The 27,973-nt window shown below is 44.3% G+C and overlaps 1 protein-coding gene across 2 annotated transcripts; it reads left to right on the top strand.

Moving 5' to 3' along the window:
* The first annotated feature begins 126 nt into the window (after nt 1-126).
* On the top strand, nt 127-27,559 carry GVQW3 (GVQW motif containing 3). Of its 2 annotated transcripts, XM_057316604.1 has the most exons (2): nt 590-1,144; nt 27,126-27,559. In XM_057316604.1, the coding sequence occupies exons 1-2, from the start codon at nt 676-678 to the stop codon at nt 27,395-27,397; spliced, it is 741 nt and encodes a 246-aa protein (XP_057172587.1). In that variant the 5' UTR covers nt 590-675; the 3' UTR covers nt 27,398-27,559. The 2 variants fall into 2 exon arrangements, with proteins under 2 accessions (XP_048073071.1, XP_057172587.1); XM_048217114.2 differs by lacking the exon at nt 27,126-27,559 and having other exon boundaries at nt 127-5,711.
* Nucleotides 27,560-27,973: the final 414 nt, after the last annotated feature.

Below are 27,973 nucleotides of genomic sequence, written 5' to 3'. Positions count from 1 at the left end.
TCAGCCTTCCTTCCCCGCCCCCTCCTTTCCGCCGACTTCTCCGCTGGCGGGCACGCGCAAAGAAGCGCGCCGGCCCGGGTGTGGCGAGGTGGAGGCGAGGCCTGGCGCGGGCTGCTGCAGTGCGCCTGCGCACAAGCTACCCCGCGAGGGGATGGCAGTGCGCATGCGGACGTGTCTCCCGGGACTCTAGAGCAGGCGGGCCCGGCGCACCTTCGGTAGGTTTGGCGTGCGCGGGTTTCCGCAGATCTGGGGCGAGCTTGCACGTTATATCACCTGTGTATGTCTCCTTGCTTGCTTACGTTGCCACCACTTAGGCCTCCATTGCAGAAATCGCCATAAACTCTGAAGGGCCGCGGAATCGGGAGGACCTTGCTGACGGATTTGCACACCCTCCGCAGACCTGCGTGCACAAGTTGAACGGAGACGTGTAGGAGATTTCATTTTCCCCAGTTTTGCAGCTGCTCTTTGGCCCCATTAGCTTCTCAGGACGGGCTTCCCTAGCCTCGACCGGAAGCTGAGGGGCGAAAACTCAGAAAAGCAATTACTCTTCCTTGGTGAGGCTTCTGGAGGATCATTAATAGCGACATGATTACACCTGCAGCCCTATAGAGATTCGTTCCACTCTCTTCCCCTTACAGTTGTCTTTTTACTTTCCCGTGTTGTTTAAGTGCCAGAATGGGTGACCGCTATCTAGAACAAAGGATTAGTATCAAATTTTGCGTGAAATTGAATAAGTCTGCAAGTGAGACCCACCACCTGTTAAAAGAAGCTTATGGGGATGAAGTCATGTCAAGGGCCCGAGTTTTCGACTGGCACAAAAGGTTTAAAGAAGGGCGGGAAGATGTGCGAGATGACGCCCGAAGTGGTCGTCCAGTCACCCACCGGACAGATGAAAATATCCAGAAGGTCAAGGACTTGGTTTGTTCAAACAGGCGGTTGACTGTGAGGATGATGGCCGAAGAGTTAAATTTAGATAAAGAAACCGTTAGACTTATTTTGAAAGAAAACTTGAATATGAGGAAAGTTTCTGCAAAAGTTATATCAGGTATTTTGAAGGATGAATCTAAACCTCGAAGATTTGACTTTCACTCTGATCTTTCAAAGGAAACTAGGAAAAATAGCTCGTGTGTAAGGAAAAAGATAAGTTCTGAAACGTGGACTCATCTCCAGTGCGAAGCTGGTGGGGAAATACCTGTGTCGGTATCCCATCCCCAAAACCACTACCCTGCCAGCCAGCTTCTGCAGGCTTCATCCTCAACAAGCCTTCCCACCAGGGCAGCTCAGGATTGGTTCCCCCCCTGGTGAAAGGAAGGGGAGGGAGTTGAGCCTAAGCTAGAAAGCTGCCTCACAGTTAGGCACCTTCATTTGGGGCTCATCCATTTTCAGTCTTTACCGCTCCTTCCCATATGTTACCACTCTCCTAGTTACCCTTGCTGGACTACTGGGCCGTCTTCCAATTTTGAGGAACTTACTTGGGTGTTGACTTCTGGTACATGCTTGTTTCTTGCTTTCTTTTGCTTAACAAGTTTGGATTTCCTTGCTGCCCAAACCATAGCTTGTTGTGGCTGCCCTGTTCCTGTGTTCCCAACATTCTGCCTCAGGGGATCATACCACTGAAAGGTGGGAACAGGACCTCCCGGAGTCTTTCTGTGCCCAGGAAGGCATATTCTGGGAGGACCCCAAAAGAAGGCCTACAGTTCTAGCCCGCTTCACAGGCAGGACCTGAGGTATGGTACAGAAGGCAGTGGCATGCTGACCTAGTGAGCAGTGCTAAGGGCATATCCAGCCCGAATGACTCAGTGGGAACCCGTCAGTACTCAGGGGTTGGCCACCTATCCTCAGCTTCTCACAGACCTGTCTCTTACAGAAGAGCTGGATTTGTTTCATGAGTCCTGTGCTCTGGACCCCCACTCATTTGGGTAGTCCCCTCTGCTGGAAGAGGAGGATTTGGTTCTGCAAAATATAAGCCAGCGGACTCAGGCCCAGCTGTGATGTGTGAGGAGGAAGACGAGGTGATACTCTAGACCTTGAATTATGGGAGTCTGCTGCCTCGGTGCTGATTCCCACGCCGTGGCCTGTTCTTAGTAACTAATGCCGACACTGTCAGGTGTTTTTGAGCACCTGCAGTTTTTAGAACACTGCCGGGCATTGACAGTGTGAAGGTATAAAACAAGATCACCAAGGGCTGGCTGGGTGGACATACAGATGAGATGATTCCTGACTGGATCCATAAAGAAGGGTGAGACAGGAGGCTAGGAAATTAGGGAAAGCTTCCCAAGCAGGTGGAATAGCATGAGGCTTCAAAACTGCATCGATAGGAAAATGATGGTGCTGCTGGTTGAAATAGCAAAGTCTGAAGAAAGGTAATGGTGTTTGTTGCAGAAGAGGAACAATTTGGGATAATTTGCTTCCTCTCCTCTGCCCTAACTATGCCATTAGTTTATAAATTGCTTCCCCTGAATCTGTGGATAGGTTTATAATAACTCACTGATTATTTAGTTTTCCCATCAACCCCCACCACCACCAAAAAAAGTTCTGCAAGTTTAGACTCCTTTGTCTCTTTCTGCCTCTCTGCCAGGATTTATGGAATGGAACTTTTCTCAAGTGGATTCCAAGTAATGCCACTTAGACTGGAAATATCTCAGAAATGCCTGATGGAGGTGTAGGGGAGGGATGGTTAGAAACAGCATTCAAAAAAGCAGAAAGAAAGAAACAGAAAAAGAAAGAAACAAACAGCATTTCACGGGATTAGCCAATGTCTCTGTTTTACCCAAGGATTTTTATGTGTGACAGTCCCTATTACTTAACTAGTAAGTTAGTAAACCATATTGGTTGATAGAAGCCCAACACTTATTTATTCAACATAGTTATATTCTTTCTATTCGTTCTATTCTTTCACTGTCTCTATCCCCTTCAAAAAATGACAAGTTCCCTGCTAATACCTGTCAGTTTTGAAGCGCCCTGAAACCTAGACCTTATCCCACAAATAAAAGGTCATGTGCAAAAGAACTCTTAAACCAAACAACAGCTTGCAGACTTCTTCCTACTTAGCCATTTGTAGGCATTCTGCTTCAGGACCATTACATCTTCTGCATCAGATTATGCCCTGGTTCCCCACAAGCACTTACCTCCAGGGACACTGCACTTCCGGAACAAATCCCCCACAGCTGGCTATTGCAACTTCGTGGCCGAGCCTCTTCTTGATCCTTGCTAGGCTCAGTGGTGATTGCTGGAAAATTGTATGCTCCTTGGCCAGGGCCCGGATCCTACAGTAGCACCTCCAACCTGAGAGAGCTTATTTCTGGACTTATTCCTGTCCTGTGAACAGGGCTGGAGTGAGCCTTCCAAAGATGCTGGACCAAGACCATGCTGGAGCGTAGGGTACCAGAAGCATTGTTGGCCCAGACAGGGTTTGGACACAGCAACCAGAAGCAGGTAATCAAGAATGTGAATTCAAATTGTTACCAGTAGCTGTAATGAAAAGGACTTAATTTTTTCCTTTAGATCATGTGCTGAGTACCAGTCGGTAGTACTAAAACCAAACCAAACAAACTATGGCTCTACCTAAGCCCATTGCCCATTTGCAAGGCTTCCCAGAAAATATCCAGTGAAATGATAATAGACTGGGATGCCTGGGTGGCTCAGTTGGTTAAGTGTTTGCCTTGGCTCAGGTCATGATCCCAGGGTCTTGGGATCAAGCCCTGCATCGGGCTCCCTGCTCAGTGGGGAGTCTGCTTGTCCCTCTCCTGCCCCTCCCCCCAGCTCGGGCTCTCTTGCTTTCTCTCTCTCTCTCTCAAAAAAATAAAATCTTTAAAAAAAAAGTTAATAGACCCTAAAACGGCTCAGATTTGGGGAAGTAAAATTTCTGCCCTAACACTCATCCCACAGCAAACTACCCATACGTGGGTGCTCAGAATCACTAGGCCCCAGGCCAGAGCATGATCTCCTAGGAGTATCCCCAGACGGGACAATTCTCATAAAACAGTACCGCTATGTGCCCGCCCATCAAATCTGTTCTATCACTGACACAAAATTTACCCTGAACTACATCGTGGACTGCCACCTACCCCACAGGTTTCTTGAGGTCCTGATCCTGTAGTCTCAAGAATCCACCTATCATCATGCCCCAGGCTCCTGTCCTTGGCTTTTCTTACACACCCCTGTTTCTTCTCTACCAGTTTGCTCTTTCTCCTCTGTTATACTGGTGCTTTGTTTTCTGGTTCAGGATCACACCTCCCTCCCTTTTGGTCAAAATTTTCCATTCAGCTTACAACTCTAATTTTCTATTCCTTTTCCAGCTTCCCACTTCAGCCCTCTAGCCTTGAGTAGGGAAATTGGCCCCAAGCTGCTTTCTTATCCTCAAGAAGCAGGGTGGGACAACATGAAGGGATGGGTTCTTGTTTTTGTTTTATCTAAGAGACGTACTGGGAAGAAGAAGCAGCTCCCTCCCACCCTTAGCCACCAGTGGTTCCATTCCCCAGACCCAACTAGCGTTACAAGTTTCTTAAGGAAGCAATTTGGTTATCTCTGGTATTCAGGAGTCATGAAAGTTTTTCAGAAATACAACATGCCAATCCCATTCTCTCAGGGTAAGCTCCACCTAAACGTAGACGATGAGGCCTGGCTCTCTGTAGGACACCAGGAGGGGAGCTGGCCATCTGCAGAGCTTGACGGTAATTCTCAAGCTCCGCATACAGTCGGTTAATGAATCATCGGCTTTCAGGCTGATCTCCCTCCCCATCCCATTCTGGTGCAAAATCCACATGGAATGTTATATTCCACAGCTGGACGTCCAGGAGAAGAGACACGTTCCAGGGCAGATCATCCCATCAGTGATTTTATCTAATTTTTCCTGTACCCATCACCCCTCCCTTACTCCCACCAGCTCCACTGGTAATGAGCAAAAACAGGGAGAATAAAATATTCACCAAGTTTTGATTTCAGAAAACATGGGTAGTTCTGCAGTCTTCTGAATTCTGCCCCTGGCTCTGAATCCTCACTGAAATGTTATTGTTTGGGAAGAATGTGTACCTGGGACCTGCTTTCCAGAGCCTTCCTTTCAGATGCATTTCTTAGAGTTCAGATTTGCCAGTGGAGATGCCTGGATCAAGCTGGGTACCAACTGACTTGAGGACATCTAGTAAAGGAGGGACCTATTATTGGGGAACTGTCTGTCTCTGCGTCACATACACTGCTCAGCCAGCCTGCTGTTTGCAGACCACCTTGTCAGCTAGGCTCACTAGGCTTCTTGGGATTGGGTCTAACCAGGGTCCCATGTGGCTCAATCGGCAAGAGGTTCCTCTGCTGCTGGAACCGTATATACAACCCTGCATTCTCCAACTGCTTCTTGGTTAGATCAGACCTCTCAGATTTTACCGGGCTTTGCATACTTCCAAGGCAACCTTCATGTATGTATCTTCTCTAGTCTCTGCCTTATCAGATCCTTGCAAATACTGTCCCAGTTGCATCACCCTTTTCCCAGTATTAATATCTAGAAATAAAAAATCCGTAGTGGGAAACTTCAATACCTCCAAGGACCCTTGGGTCTACTGAAGGGGCCAAGAAATTTTCTCTATAAGGGAAATGTCTTAGGATTTGTGGGCCATACAGTCTGTGTTGTAACTGCTCAGCAATTTATTGCAAAAGCAGACCTAGCTAATACAGAAACAGATGAACTTGGCTGTGTCCTAATAAAACTTTATTTATGGATACTGGAATTTGAATTTCATATCATTTTCACATGTTACAAAATTCTATTTTGATTTAGTTCAACTGCTTAAAAATGTAAAAAGCCATTCTTAGACTTCTTAGCTTATATACCAGAGAAAAACAGATGGTGGACCAGGTTTGGCCCATGGACCATATTTTGCCTACCCCTGGTCTAATGTATACAGAGTATGTTTATAAAATGATAGTTGATTGATCCTTTTCCAACAGTAATGTTAATGCCCTATAGATCCAGCGGTGTCTGAGTTTATTATATAGAAATTGTGGAATATTGAAGGGAATCTTTACAGTGCTAGGAGAATGAACTAGAACTGAATGATTGACTCAGTTTATCTTAACCATATCAACAAAAAATGATATTACACAAACTACTTATATTACACCTTATAATATATCAGAAACAGTTTGGGCAATTCTGCAAATAGTTCAGAGTTGCAACCAGCGGTAACAGAATGAACTGAAGGTGGGTCCAAAATTGCCACAGCCACGGGCAGCATTTGAACGAGTTTAGTTCTTACCTATGGAAGTGACTACTATGGAGGTAACAACATGCACTGAATGCTACACTTTTTTGCGTGCTGGTGCCCAGGGTGTACCCTTTCAGATGTGTTTACTTGTTTTTTCTCTAAAGAGAGCTGTATCGGGTCACCTTCATTTAAACCGATTTTCTAAAATTGAAATAGAATCTCAGGATTGGACAGATGTTTACAAGGGTATTTATAATCCAGCCAGTCAAGTTTCCCTTGAATCCAGGAGTGACTAACTCTTACAGCTGCTGAAAAAAAAATGCGTTTGAAAGAAGAGTCTGTGTTAATTCAACACATTTCTGTCGAGCGACTGTATGTGCCAGGCACTGTCCTGTGTGCTGAGGTGCAGCAATGAACGAAACAGACCCAGGCTTGAGATCTGACAGTCTGAAATCGAATTCTGTTACTCTTCACTGTGGGAGAACTCCTCTTCCGCGTGCTCACAGTAACTCGTTGTTAATTGCGTACCCGGCAATAGGTATGACCCCTGCCATGGGCCTCTGCACTGCCGTCATGAAGCCTCTCCCAACTGCATGAATAACTTGAGGACTGTGTGTTCCACTTAGATTTTATTATCCTTTAGACAGATCTGTATTGGTAGAAAAACACGCTGGCGAATGTTGGAAGTATAAATTGGCAACAGCTCTCTGAAAAGCAATTTGGCAGTATCTGTCAGGAGCTTTAAACATGTTTATATCTTCTGATCCTCTAATTCCACTTCTGGGACTCTGTCCTAAAGAAATAGTCTAAAATGTGGGCAGAATTTATTCTTAACAATCCAGAAGTCCAACAGTAGAAAATTGGTTAAATAAATTACCGTATGACCGTACAATAGACTCTTATGCAGTCATTATAATTAATGTTTATGCACAGTTAAAACAGCATGGCAAAATGCTTATAACGTTAAGGGAAAAGAGTGGTACACAAAAATAGTATATGTAAATCCAAAAATGTTTTTTTAAATGACCGGAACGGGTGCACTAACTCTGGGTGGTTCGGTGATAAGTGTTTTCTTAATTTCTGTTTCTTCTCTTTTAAAAATTTCTCCAAAATGTTACCACTTTTATCATCAGAATAAAACAGTAGCACCAAAAAGTGGCAATGGAGACAGGCCAAACCGCTAGCTTGGTCTGTGAACGGTTAACTGGCTGGGTGGACATGGAGGCTGTGTGCTACTGCGTTGGTAGCGAGAGTGGGACAGAAGGGAAAAGGGCCTGCCGCAGAGGAGAAGCCAACGGACCAGAATGCCTGCAAAAAAACCCAGCCAAAGCGATATGGGATGTTACCATGAGTGGCATGCTCCTGTTATGTAATCCCAGGTAAATAAAAGAGCACATCTGGATCAAGTATGTTCTGACAATGGGAAAGGATGTGAAAATGCTCTCCCAAGCAGAATTAACCTCATTCTTGCATTCTTTCATACAAAGGGAATATTCTCAAGATGGATTTTGTTACGGCTGATTCTCCGAAGGCTCCTTGAGCCTTCCATATAATTTTGTGAGGATAGGAATGGCTTCTGATGTGCCAAGCCTACCTCCTCCCATACTGGGACACTCGAGCAACATGGATGTACATGGGACTGTTTGGTATCCCACACTGAGAATTCCGCAGCATATCGTTAGTCATCTTACTGTGGTAACTTACAAAACTAAAGTTTGCAAGTGCTATTTTGATGGAATCCAGAATTGCTGCGCTTTTTGCTTACGTCTGAAGAGTAATCATGTTACGGGATTTTAAAGTGAGAAATGACGTAGAAAATGCCTACCCCTAGATGAAATGGTTGTTATCTGGGGAAAATGTGTCCTTCGTGGTTGCTTTAGCAAAATGTTTATTTTTTTTTATTTTTATTTTTTAAAGATTTTATTTATTTATTTGACAGAGATAGAGACAGCCAGCGAAAGAGGGAACACAAGCAGGGGGAGTGGGAGAGGAAGAAGCAGGCTCATAGCGGAGGAGCCTGATGTGGGGCTCGATCCCATAACGCCGGGATCACGCCCTGAGCCGAAGGCAGGCGCCCAACCACTGTGCCACCCAGGCGCCCCTAGCAAAATGTTTATCATTGAAATGCCAAATATACCACCTTCTTGGTAAAATTTCAAAGTTTCAAATGAGTACGCACATCTTTTTTAGGCACACGTCGATCTGTCAAGCTGAGATAGTTCTTCAAAGTCTAAGTGCCGGTCTGTAGAAAGAACAGAAGAGCGAGAGTGGGTGTCAGTACTGGCTCCTTAACGAACCACGTGCCTTGGGGCAGCTCATTTTGCACCCTTGGAGCACTCCAGTTGACTCAGCTGTAAAAGGAGGATCATAACACTTATCTTGTAGATTTGTTCGTTCCGTTGGTTCAACAAATATTTATTGACTGCTTATGTGTAACTGACACTGTTCTAAACACTGAGGATGTAGCAATGAACGAGACAACAGAGTGTTCCTCCCCCTGAGCACACATTTAAGTGGAGGACACAGGCAAGAGCAAGAATATAGCGTGTTCGATAGTGATTATTAGCTATGAGGCTTACTTCAAATACCGTAGGTGGCGCCCAGCACAAGACCCCCATGTAGCAAAGGACTCAATAGATAGCGACTTCCTTTGCTGCCTTAGTCTTCCTAACGGCTCTTGAATTACTCTGTAATATGGCAATGATCGCCAAAAAGCCTGACCCACTGCCTTCTAGCTCTTGCCAGTTAATAAAGCCTAAACCTGTTTTTGCTCAAGAAGACAAATAATTCTTATAGTTGTGTTTTGTATTTCCTGTATGGCAGATGAATCAAGATGGTGCCTAAACCCTGTTGATAGATGGCCTTTTCTGAAGCCAGTTGGCAGGGGTCTTGGCCTGGGGCTAGATGGCAGGTGTTAGGTCCACGAAAACAAATGCGTGGTGTCATTGCTGTTTAAGCAGCACACATGCAGAGACTGTAATGGCTGTTTGTGTTAAAGATGTGTGCCCCGTGTCCTATTCCCAACGCTGGTGAACTGGGCAAAGTTTGCATTATTTATGGGAGGCCGGGGCATTGGCAGAAAGCCGGGAAAAGGAGGGCTTAATGCTTGTGGTATGTTTATATTTCTACCCCATTGCGGAAATTTTGGAAGGTTCAGGAATGGTGGAAAACAGCAGCCAAAAGTTCACCCCTAGGGTATTTCACCAGACCCATTTCTCTGCCTCATCTTCCTCCAGGAACATCCAGTGAACATTCATTTAATGAATTCCTTCAGGTCTGGGCCTGCGTGAGGCACAGAGGGTTGGGCCCTTACCCTCAGGCTGCCCGGCTTCATGGCATAGGGAAAGGGCCAGAGGTGGAGAGACCACTGAGAATGGGCTCCCATAGGGTGATTGTGGGAATGAGAAAGTGGGGTCTAAAGAGGCAAAACACACAGAACAGTGGTTAATTGGCCCGTGGCTGTACCATCCCCAGGATTCGGTGTGAAGTTGTACCTTTCAGAAGAAACTGGATGTCAGGCTGTGGGCCAGTCCTCCTGTACCTTGCTTTAAGAACCTAATAAGTGAAAATTCAGAATTACAACTCAGCTTAGATGAGGAAATTGGCCCAGGGAAGTTGAGTGACTTTTCTTGAATCACACATCTAACTGGTGGCTGAGCCAGGATAATAATGAAGGACCTTGAATTTCACTCAGCCCCATGCGTTTTTTTCCATTACTCCACTGGTAGTAATGGCCTTTATTAACGCGGACGTTGTTAAGATATCTTTAAAATAGCAGTCAACCTCACATTTGAGAAATAAGATTTACCAACAGGTGATTTACAGGCAATTTTTAGGAAATGTATTTATAGCATCGAAATAGGACAAAGGTTTTTCCAAGTTTCCTTGGGGTGTCCAGGCCCTCTGGTCCTTCCAGAGGTGTGTGTTCGTAAGTAAATGCTGGCATTCTGTCATTCATTTTTCCAGATGTTCTTTCCAAGTAGTGTGTTAGGTTTTATGTTTTTAATATTTCTCATATATATTTTTAAAATCTGGGCATATAAATCCTAATAAAGTTCTTAACTATCTCCTCTATGCTGTCTCAAATTTCCGGGTGTGTTTATATTTATGACACAGTGTTTAAAGGCGTGAATGCTATCACATCATTAGGGTTTATATTCCTAAACCACAGACTTGTGTTTCTAGATGTTCCGAAAATTCTTTACACTTCACTTGTAAATGCCAGTATACTGTGCCATGACATTTCCATAGTAACACATATTTCAAACAGGAAAACAGAGGAAGCCCAAGGAAAAGGGAAGTAGGTTTCAAATGAAAAAAAAATCATTAAAAATAGAATACATCAGATGGGGAAGAGGGATGTAAATTCTGGTTTGATGTGTCCTGAGAACAAAATGTCCTGCAGACCCACCTTAGGGACATGCAGTGTCCACCCCCCCCAAGTGGCCTAATCTTGGACCCTCACATTCAGTGAGGTACATGTCATTACCCTAACATTTCTTAGCATCACCTACTGCAACCAGATTGAGTTGGTTACCCACCTGTCACCTCGGTGTCCTGAAGCCCATCCTCCACACTGCTACACATGTGCCGTATGGTTTAGTTTACTGGAAACTGGTGGCTCTTGGACCCCAGCTTTCTGAGCTGCCGCGGGTCACGCGCTCCGCCTGGAAGCACTTGCTGCTGCCATCCACCCAGCAAACTCCTACTCAGCACTCGAGCCTTAACCTTACCGTTGCTGTTCTCTGCACCCCCAGTTTACGTATGCACTCTGATGTCAGAGAAACTTGAACACTTAATTCAACTTAATTGTTTGCAGAATGTTCTTCCTCCCCTACCAGCCCGTGAACTCCTCAAAAGCCAAGACCATATCTGATTGTTCTCTGTATTCCCTGCATCCAGAATAAAGCTGGTCTGGAATTGTTCAATTAATGTTTGATAGATGAATAAAAGAACAGACTTACGGTAATTGCTTTTTTATTGTGGCGAAGTTCACATAACAAAATTCACCATTTTAACCATTTTTAAGTGTACATTTCAGTGACAGTATATTCACAGTGTTGTACCATCACTACCGCTGTCTAGTTCCAGAACATTTTCATCACTCCAAAAGGAAATCTTGGATCCATTAAGCTGACACTCCCCATTCACCCACTCTCCCAAGCCCCTGGCAACCAACCACTAATCAACTTCCTGTCCCTATGGATTTGCTTAGTCTGAAATTTTCATACAAATGTAATCACGCAATATGTGGCCTTTTGTGTCTGGCTTCTTTCATTTAGCATAATGTTTTCAAGGCTCATCCATGTTGTAGCACGTATCGGAGCTTCAGACCTTACTGTTTATGGCCGAATAATATTCCGTTGCATTGATACACCACGTTTTCTTTACCCATTCATCCATTGATATACATTTGTGTTTCTACCTTTTGCTATTGTGAATAACGCTGCTATGAATGTGCGTATGTACAGATTTTTGTTTGAATACCTATTTTTAATTCTCCTGGGTTCATACCTACATATATATATATCTCCGTTCTAGTGCATGTGAAGTGGAATCTCATTGTGGTTTGGTTTGCATTTCCCTAATAACTAATGATGTCAAGCATGCTTTGGTGAACTTTCTGGCCATGTGTGTATCTTTGGAGAAATGTCTATCATACAACCCCTTTGCCCACTTTTTATTTGGGTTGTCTTTTTGTTGTTGAGTTGAAAGAGCTCTTTGTATATTCGGGATACTAGACCTTTATCTGATATATGATTTGCAAATATCTTCCGCCATTCTGTGGATTGTGTTTTCACTTTCTTGATAGTGTCCTTTGGTACAGAAGAGTTTTAATTTTGAGGAAGTTCAGTTTGTTTGTTTGTTTGTTTGTTTGTTTATTTATTTATTTATTTATTTTTATAGTTGCTTTGTGCTAAGAAACCATTGCCAAATCCAAAGTCATGAAGATGTATCCCTATGTTTTCTCCCAAGAATTTTGTAGTTTCAGCTATTATGTTTAGGTCTTCGATCCATTTTGAATTTGTTTTTGTATATGGCGTGAAGTAAGCGTCTGACTTCATTCTTTTGCATGTTAATCTCTAGTTATTCCTGCACCATTTATTGAAAAAACTCTTTTCCCATTGTCACATCTGTTATTGAAAGATATTTTCAAATTATAAGTTGACAGTTTTTTTTTCTGTCCCTTGAAGATTTTGCTCCAGTGTCTTCTGGCTTGCATTATTTCTGCTGTAATTCTTATCTTTGTTTCTCTGTATGTACTGTTTCCTCTTTTGCTGCTCTTAAGGCCTCTTCTGTATTACTGACTTTAGTGATTTGATTTTGTATGCCCTGGTATAGTATTTTTCATGTTTCCTGTGCTTGGGGTTCATTGAGCTTCTTAGATTTGTGGGCCTGAACTTTTCACCAAATTTGGAAAATTCATGGACATTATTTCTTCAAATATTTTTTCCACCTTCCCTCCTTTAGGGACCCCAATTACATGTATAGTAGGCCACTTGAAGTTGTCCCACAGCTCACTGATACTCTGTTCAATTTTTTTCCCTTTTTTTTCTCTTTCTTTTACTTTCTATTGCTGTGTCCCCAAATTTACTATTGCTTTCTTCTGAAATGTCTACTCTATTTTAATCTCATTTTGTGTACTCTTCATCTCAAGTACAGTGGTTTCCATCTCAAGAAATTTGACTTGGGGGGCGCCTGGGTGGCACAGCGGTTAAGCGTCTGCCTTCGGCTCAGGGCGTGATCCCGGCATTCTGGGATCGAGCCCCACATCAGACTCCTCCACTATTAGCCTGCTTCTTCCTCTCCCATTCCCCCTGCTTGTGTTCCCTGTCTCGCTGGCTGTCTCTATCTCTGTCGAATAAATAAATAAAATCTTTAAAAAACAAAAAAAAGAAATTTGACTTGGGTTTTTTAAATATATTTTTTATTTTGGAATAATTTTGGATTTACAGAAAACTTGCAGAGATGGTACAGGGCATTCCCAAATGCCCCTCATCCAGTTTTAGTTTCTCCCAATGTTATTATCTTACTGTGGTGCACTTATGCCAAAACTAAGATACAAACATTTGGGCACGACGATTACTGAAACCCCACACGTTATACAGATTTCAACAGTCTTTCCAATGTCTTTTTTTTCTGTCCCAGCAATCAATAAGATATCAGGTCTCATTTACTTGTTATGTCTTGTTAGTCTCTTCTGACCCATGACAGTTTCTCAGTCTTTTCTTGTTTTTCATGACCTTGAATGTTTTAAAGAGCACTGGTCATGTCTGTTACAGAATAGCCCTTCATTTGGGTTTGGCCGATGTTTTTCTGGTTTGATTGATGATTAGCTGGGGTTATGGGTTTTGAGAAAGAAGACCAGGGAAAGTGTGCTTGTTATTACATCAAATTAAAGGACACATGATAGCCACATCACATCATTGGTGGCCTTCACTATAATCACCTGATTAGGTAGTTTTGATAGATTTTCCTACTTTGAAGACACAATTTTTTTCTTTCCATACTCTGTTCTTTGGAAGCAAGTCGCCCAGTTCAGCCCACACTCAAGGGAAGGGGAATGATTAAGTTCCGCCTCCTGCAAAAGGGGAGTATCTGCATCTGTTGTTTGGAATTCTGTATGGACTAATTATCTTCCTTCCCAGTCTATTTATTCAATTATTTATATCATTTTGGACTCATGTATATTTATTTGATATTTTGCATTATAATCCAATGCTATGTTATTTATTTTGTTGCTCAGATTGTTCCATTTTGGGCCATCGGATGCTCTTTCGGGTTGGCTTCTGTGTCTCTTCGACGCGCTCCCATTCTCTTGTTTTTGAACACTTCCTTACTTTTAATACTACAGCGTGCTCCAGAGTCATCTTGTATTTTCCCTGTTCTAGATCTGCAATCAAACATTTCTCTGAAGAACTCTGGGTCCTTTTATTGGAGAACGGTATTTAGAAACCAAGAGATGGGCGTGGACTGTGTTTGTTGCTTCTGTGACTTAACCTTTTTGACATCTTCTGTGTCTCTAACAAGCTCAGTGCTTTCTCTAGCTTCTTTTTTTTTTTTTTAAGATTTTATTTATTTATTCGACAGAGAGACAGCCAGCGAGAGAGGGAATACAAGCAGGGGGAGTGGGAGAGGAAGAAGCAGGCTCATAGCGGAGGAGCCTGACGTGGGGCTCGATCCCATAATGCTGGGATCACGCCCTGAGCCGAAGGCAGACGCCCAACCACTGTGCCACCCAGGCGCCCCCTTCTCTAGCTTCTTGATCACATAGAATACAGTTGTAGCCGTTTTAATGTTTTTATCAATCCATTCTACCTATCTTGGTCAGTTTCAATTGAGGGATTTTTGTATTTTCGGAAATAGCTTTTGGCTGTTACCTTTCAATGTTGTTAGATGGGGCCAGAACAACATTAGTCTGGGGCGAATTTTGCCCCACTATTGTGGCAAAGCCCCCCGATGCCTCATAAAATATGCCTGCCGCTCTGAATGTTGGGAACAGGAACGGGACCTGTGTTCCTTCTGGTTCCTTTGGATGGTGCTCTCTGGTCTCAGGTATTTTCCTCACCTGCATGCTGAAGACTCAAGGGGGAAGCTCAGCAGATAGCCAGAGCTTTCTTCTGGTGCAGCTTTCTTCTCTTTGGCACTCCTCCCTGTGAACTCTTGCCACCTTGACCTCCATCTCTTCAACTCGGGAAAACCACTGGTTCCACCTGGGTTTACTCTCAGCACTACGTAGGGCCTAGAAACCCTCTCTAGGAGGTAAGCAGGGACAATCATAGGGTTTACCTCGCTTGTCTTCTGTTTCTCAGGGATCACTGGTTTTAGTTGCTTGATATCCAATGTCTTAAAAATCACTGTTTCATATGTCTTGTCCAAATTTGTAGCTGCTTCGATTAGGGAGGTAAGTATAGTCCCTACTACATCTTGGCCCGAAGCCACAGTATATGCATAGGAAATTAATAGAGCCAGGGACTGCGGCTCCTGGGTGGCTTAGTCGGTTAAACGCTGCCTTTGGCTCAGGTCATGATCCCAGGGTCCCGGGATCGAGCCCCGCATCCGGCTCCTTGCTCAGTGGGGAGCCTGCTTATCCCCCTGCCAGCTGCTCCACCTGCTTGTGCTCTCTCTCTCTCTCTCACTCTCTCTCTCTGACAAATAAATAAATAAAATCTTTAAAAAAAAATAGAGCCAGGGGCTATGATTAGCACACAGGCATGCATATCATAGGACTTAAAAAGGTAATGTCTTATTGTGGTTCAGAGTATAGACTCTGGAACCAGACTGCCTGGGTACAAATTCTGTCTTACTACCTGTTATCCTGGGCCAATTATATAACCTTTCCAGGCCTCAATTTCCTCATCTTAAAATGGGGCCCGTAATGGTCATATTTCATTGGCATGAGATGGGGGTTAAATAGATTAAAACATGTAAAGATTTGAGCAGTGCTTGGGTCAAAACAAGTATTCAGTAGGTATTAGTTATTTATATACCTGTTAAAAGCAGCCAGCAAATTTGACTGTGAGTTTTCTAGTGGCCCTAGCAAAGTGGAAATATCAGTTACGTGATTCGGTGTCCATAAAATATATACAAATTGTTTGGACAGGAGAAGTACAGATTTCAGAATATCCCCCCCACAGGATTCCTCATAAAGAGAATACCGTATGTACCTGGAATAATATACCAGCCAGAGGGAGCTTGCTAGGATTTTATCTTTACCATCCCTCCAAATACCCGATAACTTCACACTAGAGCTCAGTATAGTAAAAGTGCGTCCACTGTGACTGAAATCTCGCAATACCTTTAGTCTGGCTTAATCCAAAAATTTATAGCATCGAAATGAAACTACTCAACCACATGTCATTTGGGCGATTCTCCATAAATATAGGGGGGTGGTCAATTAGGAGACAGTTATAGCGGTTCGGGGAAGAGGCAACTAAAGCCTGAGCCAAGAACTAGCTAAGGATGAAAGGGGGTCGGCACAGAACCAACCCACTGTACTGTGAGAATCCACAAATTTTGGCAATGGACTCAGTGTGTAGCAATAGGGAAGAGGAACTTCCGAGGCCAAGAGTGTGTGTATGGAAAGATGAAAAGAAAAAGCTGGACTGTTGTGTTCTTTAAATCTTCTATAGCCTTACAAATGTTTCATCAGCTTACTCCACCAGCTACTGAGGGAGATACGTTAGAAACTCTCACTGTGTGGATTTGTCCATTTCTCCTCATACTCCTATGTATTTGGAGGCAGTGTTTCCAGTTGGTACAGAGAGGTTCTGGGTCATATCTTCCTGATGAACTGTTCCTTTTGTCACTAAAGTATATGACTGTGGGGCGCCTAGGTGGCTCAGTCCCTTAGGCGTCTGCCTTCATCTCAGGTCATGGTCTCAGGGTCCTGGGATCGAGCCCTGCATCCGGCTCCCTGCTCGGTGGGGAGTCTGCTTCTCCCTCTTCCTCTGAGTGCTCTCTCTCTTTCACTCTGTCTCTCAAATAAACAAAATCTTAATAAATAATAATTTAAAAAATTTTTTTTAAAAATAAATTTTTAAAAAAGAGATATGGCTATATCTCTAAGAATGCTTTTTGCCTTAAAATCTGTTATATTGCGTTACTTCACTTAGTGTTTACCCAGTGTATTTCCCCCCAGCCTTTAACATTCCTGGGTCGTTACCTTGTGAATGTATTCTTGTAATCAACATACGGCTGGATTAAAAAGAAATATCTGAGAATATTTTTCTTTTCTTAGTCATGTTTCTATTTCTTATTATGATGACATATTGGGATTTTTTTCCATTATTTTGTTTTGTCTGTTACCATGTGTTTGCTTTATTCTTTTGTCTTGTATTTGGTTTAGTTGTCCTCTTCACTCCCTTTTTATTCTCACGAGTGGTTTGGAAGTTACACGTTCTAATTCGGTTCCTTCAGTGGATGTTCTTACATCATGAATGTGCATACTTGACCTACCTTTGTTAAGTTAATCACTATCTCTAGCTCATTGTGAAGATTTCGGGATCCTTAGAATTCTTCAGTTCTGATCTCCACCCCCTTCTATCTTCCAAGTAATTTAGGTTTTAGTTTTTTGGTTCCAACTTACTTTTAACCACCCCCCCCATTAGATGATTTAACAGCCAGTATTTATTTAGATTTACAAGCCTGCATATTAATTTCTTTGCCTACCTTTCTTTCTTCAGTCCCTTTTCTTTATTGAAATACAATTCATGGGGCACCTGGGTGGCACAGTTGGTTAAGCATCTGACTCTTGGTTTCAGCTCAGGTCTGACCTCAGGATCATGAGATCAAGCTCCACGTCCAGCTCTGTGCTCAGCGCAGTCAGCTTGAGTTTCTCTCTCTCTCTCCCTCTATCCCTACCCCGCACCCCCCACTCTCTCTCTCTCTCTCTAAAATAAATAAATCTTAGGGGTACCTGGGTGCTCTGTCAGGTAAGCATCTGCCTTTGGCTCAGGTCATGATCCTGGGGTCCTGGGGTTGAGCCCCATGTTGGGCTCCCTGCTCAGCAAGGAGTCTTCTCCCTCTGCCCCTGCCCTCTCTCTCTCAAATAAATAAATAAAATCTTTAAAAAAAAGTTTAAAAAAATAATAAATCTTAAAAATATATATATAATTTACATACAATGAAATTCACCCTCTTTAAATGTACAATTCTATAGTTTTTAGTATATTCACAAAACTGTGCAACCATCACCACTAATTTTAGAACATTTTCATCATCCCCAAAAGACATCCCATATCGGGGGCGCCTGGGTAGCGCAGTCATTAAGCGTCTGCCTTCGGCTCAGGGCGTGATCCCGGCGTTATGGGATCGAGTCCCACATCGGGCTCCTCCGCTATGAGCCTGCTTCTTCCTCTCCCATTCCCCTGCTGTGTTCCCTCTCGCTGGCTGTCTCTCTGTCACATAAATAAATAAAATCTAAAAAAAAAAAAAAAAAAAGGAAAGAAATCCCATATCCATTAGCAGTCACTTCCCCTTCCCTCCTCTCCCCAGCCCCTAGCAACCACTAAACTACTTTCTGTCTCTATGGATTTTCCTATTCTAGAAATGTCACATAAATTGAATCATGTAATGTATGGCTTTTCATTCTGGCATCTTTCAAGCCACGTGATGTTTGCAAGGTTCATCCATGTCGGGGCATGTATGGGTACTTCATTCTTTTTTATGCCTGAATATTATTCCATTGTATGGATAAACCACGTGTTATTTACTAGTCATTAGTTGATGGACATTTAAATTGTGTCCACCCTTTAGCTGTTATGTATAACGCTGCCGTGAACTTTTGTGTACAAGTATTTTCGTGGATATATTCAGTTCTCTTCGATAGACACCTAGGAGTGGAAACTGTTATTTCTTGTCATCCGTGGTGTGCTGATATTTACAACCAGCTCTTACGTGGTAGGGGGTAAGGGAGCCCTGATTTGTAGCATTTGTTGATGTCTGGTTGTAAATACTCAAACTGCCAACGTGACGTCACTGAAATACAGAGATGGGAACAAATGCCCGGTAGCATACCGTTCTATATGACTTCTACCATATAGATATGGGAGAGAGGGATTACCTCGAAAGCACAGATAATAGCAACGTCGTAGTAAAATAATTACGAAGTGATGCATTGTGAGGATTTTTTAACCTTGTTTTAAAAAAATAATTCACTTAATTGTAAGTTAATACAATTTAATGCTTAATAACGACCATGTTTAACAACCAGTTCTCGAAATTGCTGAAATTTTAGCAGCTGGCTCTCTGGGCTGATGGGAGCTGGCTGTGGCCCCAATCTCACTTGTAATCACATTCCTTGTAACTTCTTTCTGGACTGAATTTTCTCAGCGAAGTATGTCCACTCGTGCGCTTTTCAGCAAGTTTGTGTGAGGTAAGCTCATTGGCTTTGCTTGCCTGAAAATGTCCGAGAATCTGGCTCTCACTTATGAATTCAACTGTGTATAGAATTCTGTGTTGCGATTTATTCTCTTTCCACACTTTGAAAATATTACCCTCCTGTCTTTTGGTTTCCATTGTTGCTGATGAGAAGGCTGCCGTCGTTGTAGTTACCCCCCCTTTTGGTAATCTGTCCCTTTTCACTGAGAGCTTTCATTTTTTTTCTTGTTTTGCAATTTCACCCGGGTATGAATGCGCTAGGGGGTACCCCGATATTTGGCCAAATCTTATTCTGGGTGTGTCTCTGAGGGCGTTTGGGGATGACCCATAGCAGAATGTCCCCCCTCAGTGGGTGGCCCTCATCCGATCGGGTCTGATGAGAACAAAAAGGCTACTCTCCCTGCAGCCAACAGGTAAGAAAACCCTTCCTGCCTAGCCGTTTGTGTTGAGACATTGGCCCTTTCTGGCCTCCAGATTCAAACTGAAACATTGGCTTCTCCTGGGTCTCAAGCCTGTTGGCTTCCAGACTGGAACTTACACCACGGGCTCTCCTGGTTCTTGGGCCTTCAAACTGGAACTATATCACCAGGTCTCAGGGTCTCCAGCTTGCCGACTGCAAATCTTGGGACTTGTCAGCTGCCATAGTCGTGTAAGCCAATTCCTCAAAATGAATTTATGTGTGTGTGTGTGTGTATGTGTGTGTGTGTGTGTGCATACGCATACAAACATACACATATACACACGCACACACGTTAGTTCTGTTTCTCTGGAGAACCCTTACTAATACAGCTATAATATTTTTAATAATGACTTTCTACCTTTCCCTCTATTAAATCTTTCTGGAACTCCTATTAGCCATATGCTTGACTTTCTCTTTTTATCCTTCATATCTCTTAAACTCTTACTCAGGTCTTCTAACCCTTTCTGTCTTTACTCCATTTTGGGTGATTTCCTCCATCTCTCTTCTAATTCCGTCTTCAGCTAGCTCTCATATGTAGTTCAACTCATCCTTTGAGTTTTTAATTTCAGGGGCTGTTTTTCATTTCTGGAAGTTCTACATGGGTCTTTTTCAAATCTCCCAACTCTCTCATACTATTCTGGGTTTTTTTTTTTTTTTTAATGCCTCTATTCCTTCTCTCATCTCTATTTTAATCACCTGAATTCATAGTCTCTTTCAGATGGTTCTGTTTTTACCCTTTTTCCAGTTAGTTAGCCGTGTGTGTTGACGCTCCATTTTGGTCGTTTCTTTCCACATGTGGTTTCTTACGTTTTGTGAGCATCTCCAATAGGAGTTGTTTTTCCTCGTGGATTCCTCAAGCTCTGGCTTGTTAAGCATCCCTACGGGGCTGTTCTGAATACACCATCAGCTCTGACCTAAGAATTTTCATAGGTCTTACTTCAGCCCTAACCTAAGATTTTTAATGGTCTGGACCACTTTTTACGTTAATTTATCTCAGTAGGTGCCTGTGCATACACGCAAAATAAATTTAGACCTCCATATGCTTTTGGCAGAGGTTAGGGTTTTTATTTCTCATGAGTGTCATTGTTCCCCACGTAAGTCCTCTTCAGACGTCAAGCTTCCTTGCGACTTCACTAACGCTGGGGTACACTTTTCCCAGTCTCCTTTTCGTGGACGGGGGCGGAGCTTCCAATGTCAGGGCTTTATGCGGGGGGTGGGGAGGGTGGGGGGGGGGGCTCCGTTCCAGCTTCCTCACCTGGCTGGGACTGAAGCCCCATCTCGTACTCCTTGGCGTGCAGTGGAACCCTAGCCTGCAGCTCTCAGGGTCTGTAGCTAAGTGCGAAATCCCTGGGCTCTGCTAAGGCATGTCACCTGTACCCGGTTCTGGCTTTGCATTTTCATTTCTTTTTTATTTCCGACGTCTAGGGATTTCTCTTTACATTTTTCGAATTGGGCGGTAAAAATAAAACATTTCTGTTATAGTTCACCCAGCATCTTTATGTGTCCGTAGCAGGGAGTGGGATGGGAAACCTATCTATATTAGCAGACCTGGTCATGTTTCTGGAAGTTGCCAGATCAGAAACGATAATTCAGGTAGCCAGAGATGCTACCTGAGGCAGTTGGAAAGGAGAAGAAACACCCCCACACGCCTACTCCCAGTCTCTGGCTTGTACCTCCCTTTGGCCAAACAGCTGGAAGCCAGATGTCTTAGAGCCTGGATTCACAGGCTAAATGGATCTGCCCGCCTGTGTTCCAGAACAGAACAGAGCAGGAGAGGGCTAGGGAATAGGTCTGAGGAAAACAGGCCCAGGACTGGCAGGAAGGAGGGAAGGAAGGAAGGAAGGAAGGAAGGAAGGAAGGAAGGAAGGGGAAAAGGAGAGGAGAGAAGACAAGCCTATATGTAACATATAAGCATTCTAGAATACGTTTGATATATCCTTTTGCAATTGAGAAGAGTCTTCAGGATAAAAAGTTGCCTTCCTTGCAGAATTGTGAGGATCACATGAAAACGATGGATGTGAAAATCTTATGAAAATTGCCAAGTACTGCATAAATACGAGATAACCATCATCAGTATCATTAGCTCTTTAGAGGGAGGAATTGTATGTAAATAAGAGTGTAAGGAGAAACCCTTTATTGAGCATATATTATGTATGGACACTTTTTGTGGGTGTGCCTTGGAATATTTCTAGCTGCAAGTCATGATGACGAGCAGTGACTTGAACAAACAGGTAGTTATTTTCTGACATACCAAGAATCCTGAGAGGCTCCTTTGTCCTCTCCATCTTGATTACAAGATGACTGCAGTGCTCAGCTTTCACCTCCAAGTTCAAGGCAGGAAGCGGTGGGGGTGAGTGGCAGTTCAGACTCCGCAGTCCTGTTTCATCAGGAAAGCAAAAGCTCCCCCAGTAACTCCCAGCAGAGTGCTACCTAAATCTCATTGGCCAGAGCTGGGCCGCACGACCACCCCAACAACAAGGGAGAGGTGGTGGGAGGTAGCATAGGAGAAATGGCTTCTGGATGGCCAACTCCGTATAAAACATGGTACTCAGGGGCGCCTGGGTGGCGCAGTCGCTAAGCGTCTGCCTTAGGCTCAGGGCGTGATCCCAGCATTCTGGGATCGAGCCCCACATCAGGCTCCTTCCTAGGACCCTGCTTCTTCCTCTCCCACTCCCCCTGCTTGTGTTCCCTCTCTCGCTGGCTGTCTCTGTCAAATAAATAAATAAAATCTTTAACAAACAAACAAACAAAAAACATGGTACTTAGCAAGACTTGACAGAAGAAAAGTGCTCAATACATATTTTATGCATCTGTGTGTGTGTCTGTCTGTCTGTCTGCCTGCCTACCCGTGTCTGCGTGTGGTTATATGCGTTCTCCATTTCTCCGTAACAATCCTGTGAAATAAGATCTTTTACAAATGAGACCTAACACAGCTGGTAATAGGCAGAGCCAGGCCTCAGACCCAGTTCTTTCCGACCGCATTCTGAGGGCTCTTTCCATTGCCACGCCATGCACTCCCTCTCCACTAAACTGGCCCTTAAGCTCTGGGTCTTGGAGACATATCGGGCCCAAGCGGGCTTGACAAAGAGAGAAGGTGGAAAGGGATCAGCTCTAAAATAAGTTGGTGCCTAACGCCGGGGCTGTACACGGAGTAACCGTGACGTCATGAGAAGAGGTTCCATAACTTCCATGTGCTCGCCCCATGCCTCCACCTGAGTGATGCCGCCACTGCCCGGCACTCCAGTGAGACACCCCTTTGCAGGTCATGAAAAGACCTCAGTCATTACTGTCAAATTATACCTCATTTTCAGCCCTACCTCCAGGGGCAGCTCGTCATCTCATTTGCTGTGAGTTCCAAATGCCTTCTGACCGTTGCCAAAAGTAAGAAAAAATCATTCTCCAAAGACAGAATTGTACAATTTAGATATGAAAGCCCAGGTTGTCTGCTTCCCAGGCAATTTTCAAAGCAAAGAACAGAAATGTTTAAAGTAGCTGAGTCACTGTTGCGATAAATATACCCTCCCAGGTTGAAATATTGGAAGAAGACTGAGTTTGGCTGTATACTTTCTGCTGTGTTTAAGAAAAAATACTCACCTTGAGGGGCATGGTGAGAAGACCACTGGACTTGGTAAAGATACCAGTGGGATAATGCCTAATGCAGGTCAGAGCACTGGGCCATGGGCCCACTCATGTTTTGGTGAAATTATAAATGCTATCACTTTCTCAGAGCAATTTGGCATGAAGTGTTGATAACCTTTAAAGAGTTGAAACCAGTTGACCTAGAAATTCCCTTTCTAGGTATCTTTCTTAGGGAAATGGTCAAAGACGGAGACAAAGATTTACGTATGCAGCTATTCATTTTATTGCAAAATAGTAAAAAGAAGCAGCTAACCCGAATGTCCCACAGTGGGGGAAATTGTCGGGTAAATTGTGGTATATTCATTAAATGAAATAATGCAGTCATTTAAAATGATGATTTTGAAAAATCATCAATGATGTTTAAAGACGTTCGTAATAGAATAGGTGATAAATAGGATGTAAAACTACGTGCATTATATAAACCCAGATTGACTTTCTGTATGCTAAAAAAAAGGCTCAAGATATACTTAAAATGTGTATCAGTGCTGGAGCGCCTGGGCGGCTCAGTCAGTTGAGCATCTGACCGTTGATCTCAGTTCAGGTCTTAATCTCAGGATCGTGAGCTCAAGCCCCACACTGGGCTCCACGCTGGGTGTGGAGCCTCCTTAAAAAAAAAAAAGAAAGAAAAAATTTAATGTCACCTATAGGGGCACCTGGATGGCTTAGTCCTTAAGCGTCTGCCTTCGGCTCAGGGCCTGATCCCAGGGTCCTGGGATCGAGCCCCGCATCGGGTTCCCTGCTCTGCTGGGAGCCTGCTTCTTCCTCTCCCTCTCCCCCTGCTTGTGTTCCTTCTCTTGCTGGCTGTCTCTCTCTCTGTCAAATAAATAAATAAATAAATAAATAAATAAATAAAAATTAAAAAACAAAGTCACCTATAATTTCATCACCCAGATAAAGACACTGATAACATTTTTTTTTAAAGTAGGTTCCACACCCAGCATGGGGCTTGAACTCAAGACCCTGATATCAACACCAGAGCCGAGATCAGGATGGGACCCCCAACCAACTGGGCCACCCAGGCGCCCTTAAATTTTCTTCATTATACTTTTATATATGCAATTTTTGATCATTGTAACTATAAGTATTAATTTTATAATTAGAAAAATATGTATCATGAAAATAACTTTTTATGAAAGAAAGAAATGGGTTTTACTAGGAGAGAAGAGATCTGCCCCTGAGGAGCTGATGGTTTAATGGAGGAAATGAGACATGTACACAAATAAATTTATTACAAGGTAGTTAGGGGTATAATGGAGGTTTTACAAAGTGTGGAGGGAAGGATTAGCTCTGCCTGGGAGAGTTGAAGGTTGGTGAAAAGCGGTAACATTTGCACAGGGTCTTGAAGGATGAATAGGAGTTCTCTAGGGCTTTGTAAATTGTTAAGCACTATGTAAGCGTAAGTTAGTTTGGGGCCGTTATTATTACTGTCAAAGCTCACCTCATATAAAGCTCTCTTTCTTGTCTCTTTCCCATGCTCCCTGAAGCCCAGGATCCCCGGGCCAGGGAGCAGCAGCAGTTAAACAGTCACACGTCAGTGCTCCAGCAAGTGAACCGAGGTGCATCCAGCTACGGGGCAGATTCAGGACCTGAGGACATAAAATTATCTGGAGCAGGGCCAGGAAGGTGCTGGTGGGTAAACAGTTCCCCTTATTTGCCACCCTGTGGAAAGGCTGGCTTCGCCTGGGGCCTCCACCCTGAGTTATGGGACCATCTCCACCTGGGGGATGGTAAAAACCAAGAATGAGCATCACACATCAGCCCATGATTTACATTGGCAGGAAATGGTGTGTCAGATGCCCTTACAGCCTCCAGACAGGGTGGAGTGGAAAGGAGGGATAGGGGTGAGGGCACCAGGAAAGGTAGCAAGAGACGAGTTGTTTGCGATACATCCCTAGAGGCTCAAGGTTGGAAAGGATTTGTAAATTATCTCATTTCATCCTGCCAATCCCTTCCCCAACATTCCCACCCATTGTCATCCTTCTCTGCCTTCGCGGCAAAGCTCGGAGGCCACCTCTTCGATTACCTGCCACCTCGATTCCTCTGGGCTATGCTTCAAGCGTAACTCGTTGTTCAACTTTATGAGAAAAAAAGTCAATGCCCACTGTGCGCCACACGCGGTGGTCGTAGTCCCTTGATTTCAGTGTGCCCTCCCGTGCTTCCTATTGTTTTTTATTCATGCAACTAACACGCATTCAACACCGACACTGTGCCAGGCAATGTTCTTTTTTTTTTTTTTTTTTAAGATTTTATTTATTCATTCAACAGAGATAGAGACAGCCAGCGAGAGAGGGAACACAAGCAGGGGGAGTGGGAGAGGAAGAAGCAGGCTCATAGCGGAGGAGCCTGACGTGGGGCTCGATCCCATAACGCCGGGATCACGCCCTGAGCCGAAGGCAGACGCTTAACCGCTGTGCCACCCAGGCGCCCCCAGGCAATGTTCTATATGTTGTAATAGAGTGGAGAAAAAGCCAGCCCAGATCTCATGTTCTCATGGACCTGTCATTCTAGTGGGGGACACATACAATAAACAAAGGAACAAATTAGAAAATATCAGGTCAAGAAGGAGGCAGCTTTGGGAATATCTAAGGGAAGAACTTTCCATACAAAGAAAGCAGCTGATTCCAAGATCAAGGGGTGAGGAGCAAAAAAGACAGAAACTGGCATTGTGTATAAAATGCTTTCTCTTGCACTTTCTTGCATTTATCTGCAAGTGAAAATCCTTTTGTCTTTAGGACGTGGCTCAAGCATCACCTGTTTAGGCAAATGTATCCGGACTTCCCCAGGTCGAAGTGACTGTCTCCTTTCCTCCGCACTGTCACTGAGCACACTTCTGTCAGCACACCTGTAACAACTTGCAATCCCTTCCATACTATAACATGGCTACTATGGAGCTCAGTCTCATCCAGGGCAGAGCTTCCTGTCTAAACTCCTAATGCCCAGCACGGAGCCTGGCACAGAGGCTGTGATTGGGAAACATTTGTTTGCTCCTCGAATAAACGAGCTGTCACATGGTCCTCTATCAGAACCTCTCTAGTGACAGTAAGAATTAGCAACCACTTACTGATCAGTGCCAGGCCCTGTGCTGGGGACTTTCAGCTCTGCTCTCACAAGCCTCATGATCGCCGTGTGCTGTGTTATTATCCTATTTTGTGGTTAAAACTCAGAGAATCAAAGTGACTTCTTAAAAAAAAGAAAAGATTCTATTTATTTATTCGAGAAAGAGAGAGCGCAAGCAGGAGGAGCTGCAGGCAGAGGGAGAGGGAGAAGCAGGCTCCCCGCCAAGCAGGGAGCCCGATGCAGGCTTGATCTCAGGACCCCAAGATTTCGACCTGAGTCGCAGGCAGATGCTTAACCAACTGAGCCACCCAGGCGCCCCCCAAAGTGACTTCTGCGGTGGCTCAGTCATACGATTCAGAGCTAGGAGTCAAACCAAGTCCTCTTGGTGCCAAATCCCAAAGCTTCACCTTTTATGTGATGTGCTCACCACGCATGAGTTCGTCTGTGGACCAGTCCTCTCTTTTCTTCTAGATAACCACGTGCTCGACAGAGGGGTCTGTGCGTCACTGCCTCCTACATTCCTCCGGACACCAACACAGTGTTTGCATTTCATGCCTACTCAGTCCATGTGTCTTAAATCTCCAAGAGGTGGAAAAGAAAGAATGAACGTATGAATGAACCTTTCACCCAAAGTGAATCAGCCTCTAATATCACTTTCACGGGATGGTAATGGGCTGGAGGGAGAGACGTTTCCGAGGGGAGGCGCCTTCCCAGATCACCTCTGCGCCCACCTGGGAAAGCTGAGTATACCGTCTCTGTACGAGGGCACTCATTTCGTAGAAATCACACCTTTTGGTCAGTTATACATCTCAGCAGGCAAGCAGGGGTGCAGAGAGGAACATGCCTGGCTTCCAATGAGTTGGGAAAATGAGGTTAGGTTTCGATTCAGATAGTTATTTGTGTTTTCTGGGTCTGCACGGTCAATAAATTTTCAACGAGCAGTGATTCTGTTCCTCATCTTTCACGGCTTTATGGGACTTCAGGGAATGAAAGCATAACATCCTGCTTTCCCATAAGTTCTCTGGCTGCTACCCTGGCACCAATTAAAGACATGTCTATGCAATTAATCAAAACCAATTTGGAAGCGCTCTGGCGCTGCTCCTGCGCCGCACACACCGTAGTTCCGTGGCTGTGCCCGTGGAGCCAGGCACACAGGAGCTTTTGATGAACTGGCTGGGCCGGCCCCGAGCGTTAACTATGTCATCTGTCATGACTCATGAGGCTCCCGACTTGATCCGTGTGAGCGGAGCAGCCCCGCTGTCTGGAGGAGGCTCCGTTTCCACAGCCAGCCTGGGAAGAGGCCGCGCCGTGCAGGGGACACACTCCGGCTTGTCAGCTGGAGTCCTGGAGGCCTCTAGTGTTGGAGCTGGGAGTCGGCCGCGGGGAAGGTGGTGGGTGCTGGTGGGAATGGGACCCAATTTAAACTTCCAGCTCAGCCTCCTCATTTTACAGACACGGAAACCAAGACCCAGCAAAAGTGTGGGGTTTGCCAAAGACCTGAGGCTTTGGGGGCACAAAATAAAGGAATAGGACCGGTCCTTCCCCTTGAGGGGCTAAACCCCTAGATAAGCAGATAAACATGCATGAGAGGAACAACTGGGGCCTGATCCCCATGCACCTTACCGGGGCTTAAGCCGTGGGCGCCCTTCTGCAAATGTTTATCAAAAGAAGGAGAGACCGTGTCCTTGTCACCTCTACAATGTCAAGAGCGTGGGATTTGGAGTCAACAGATCTGGGTTTG

This window comes from Ursus arctos, unplaced genomic scaffold, assembly GCF_023065955.2.
Source record: "Ursus arctos isolate Adak ecotype North America unplaced genomic scaffold, UrsArc2.0 scaffold_22, whole genome shotgun sequence".
Classification (NCBI taxonomy): Eukaryota; Metazoa; Chordata; class Mammalia; order Carnivora; family Ursidae; genus Ursus; species Ursus arctos.
This window is presented reverse-complemented; position numbering and strand designations above follow the sequence as displayed.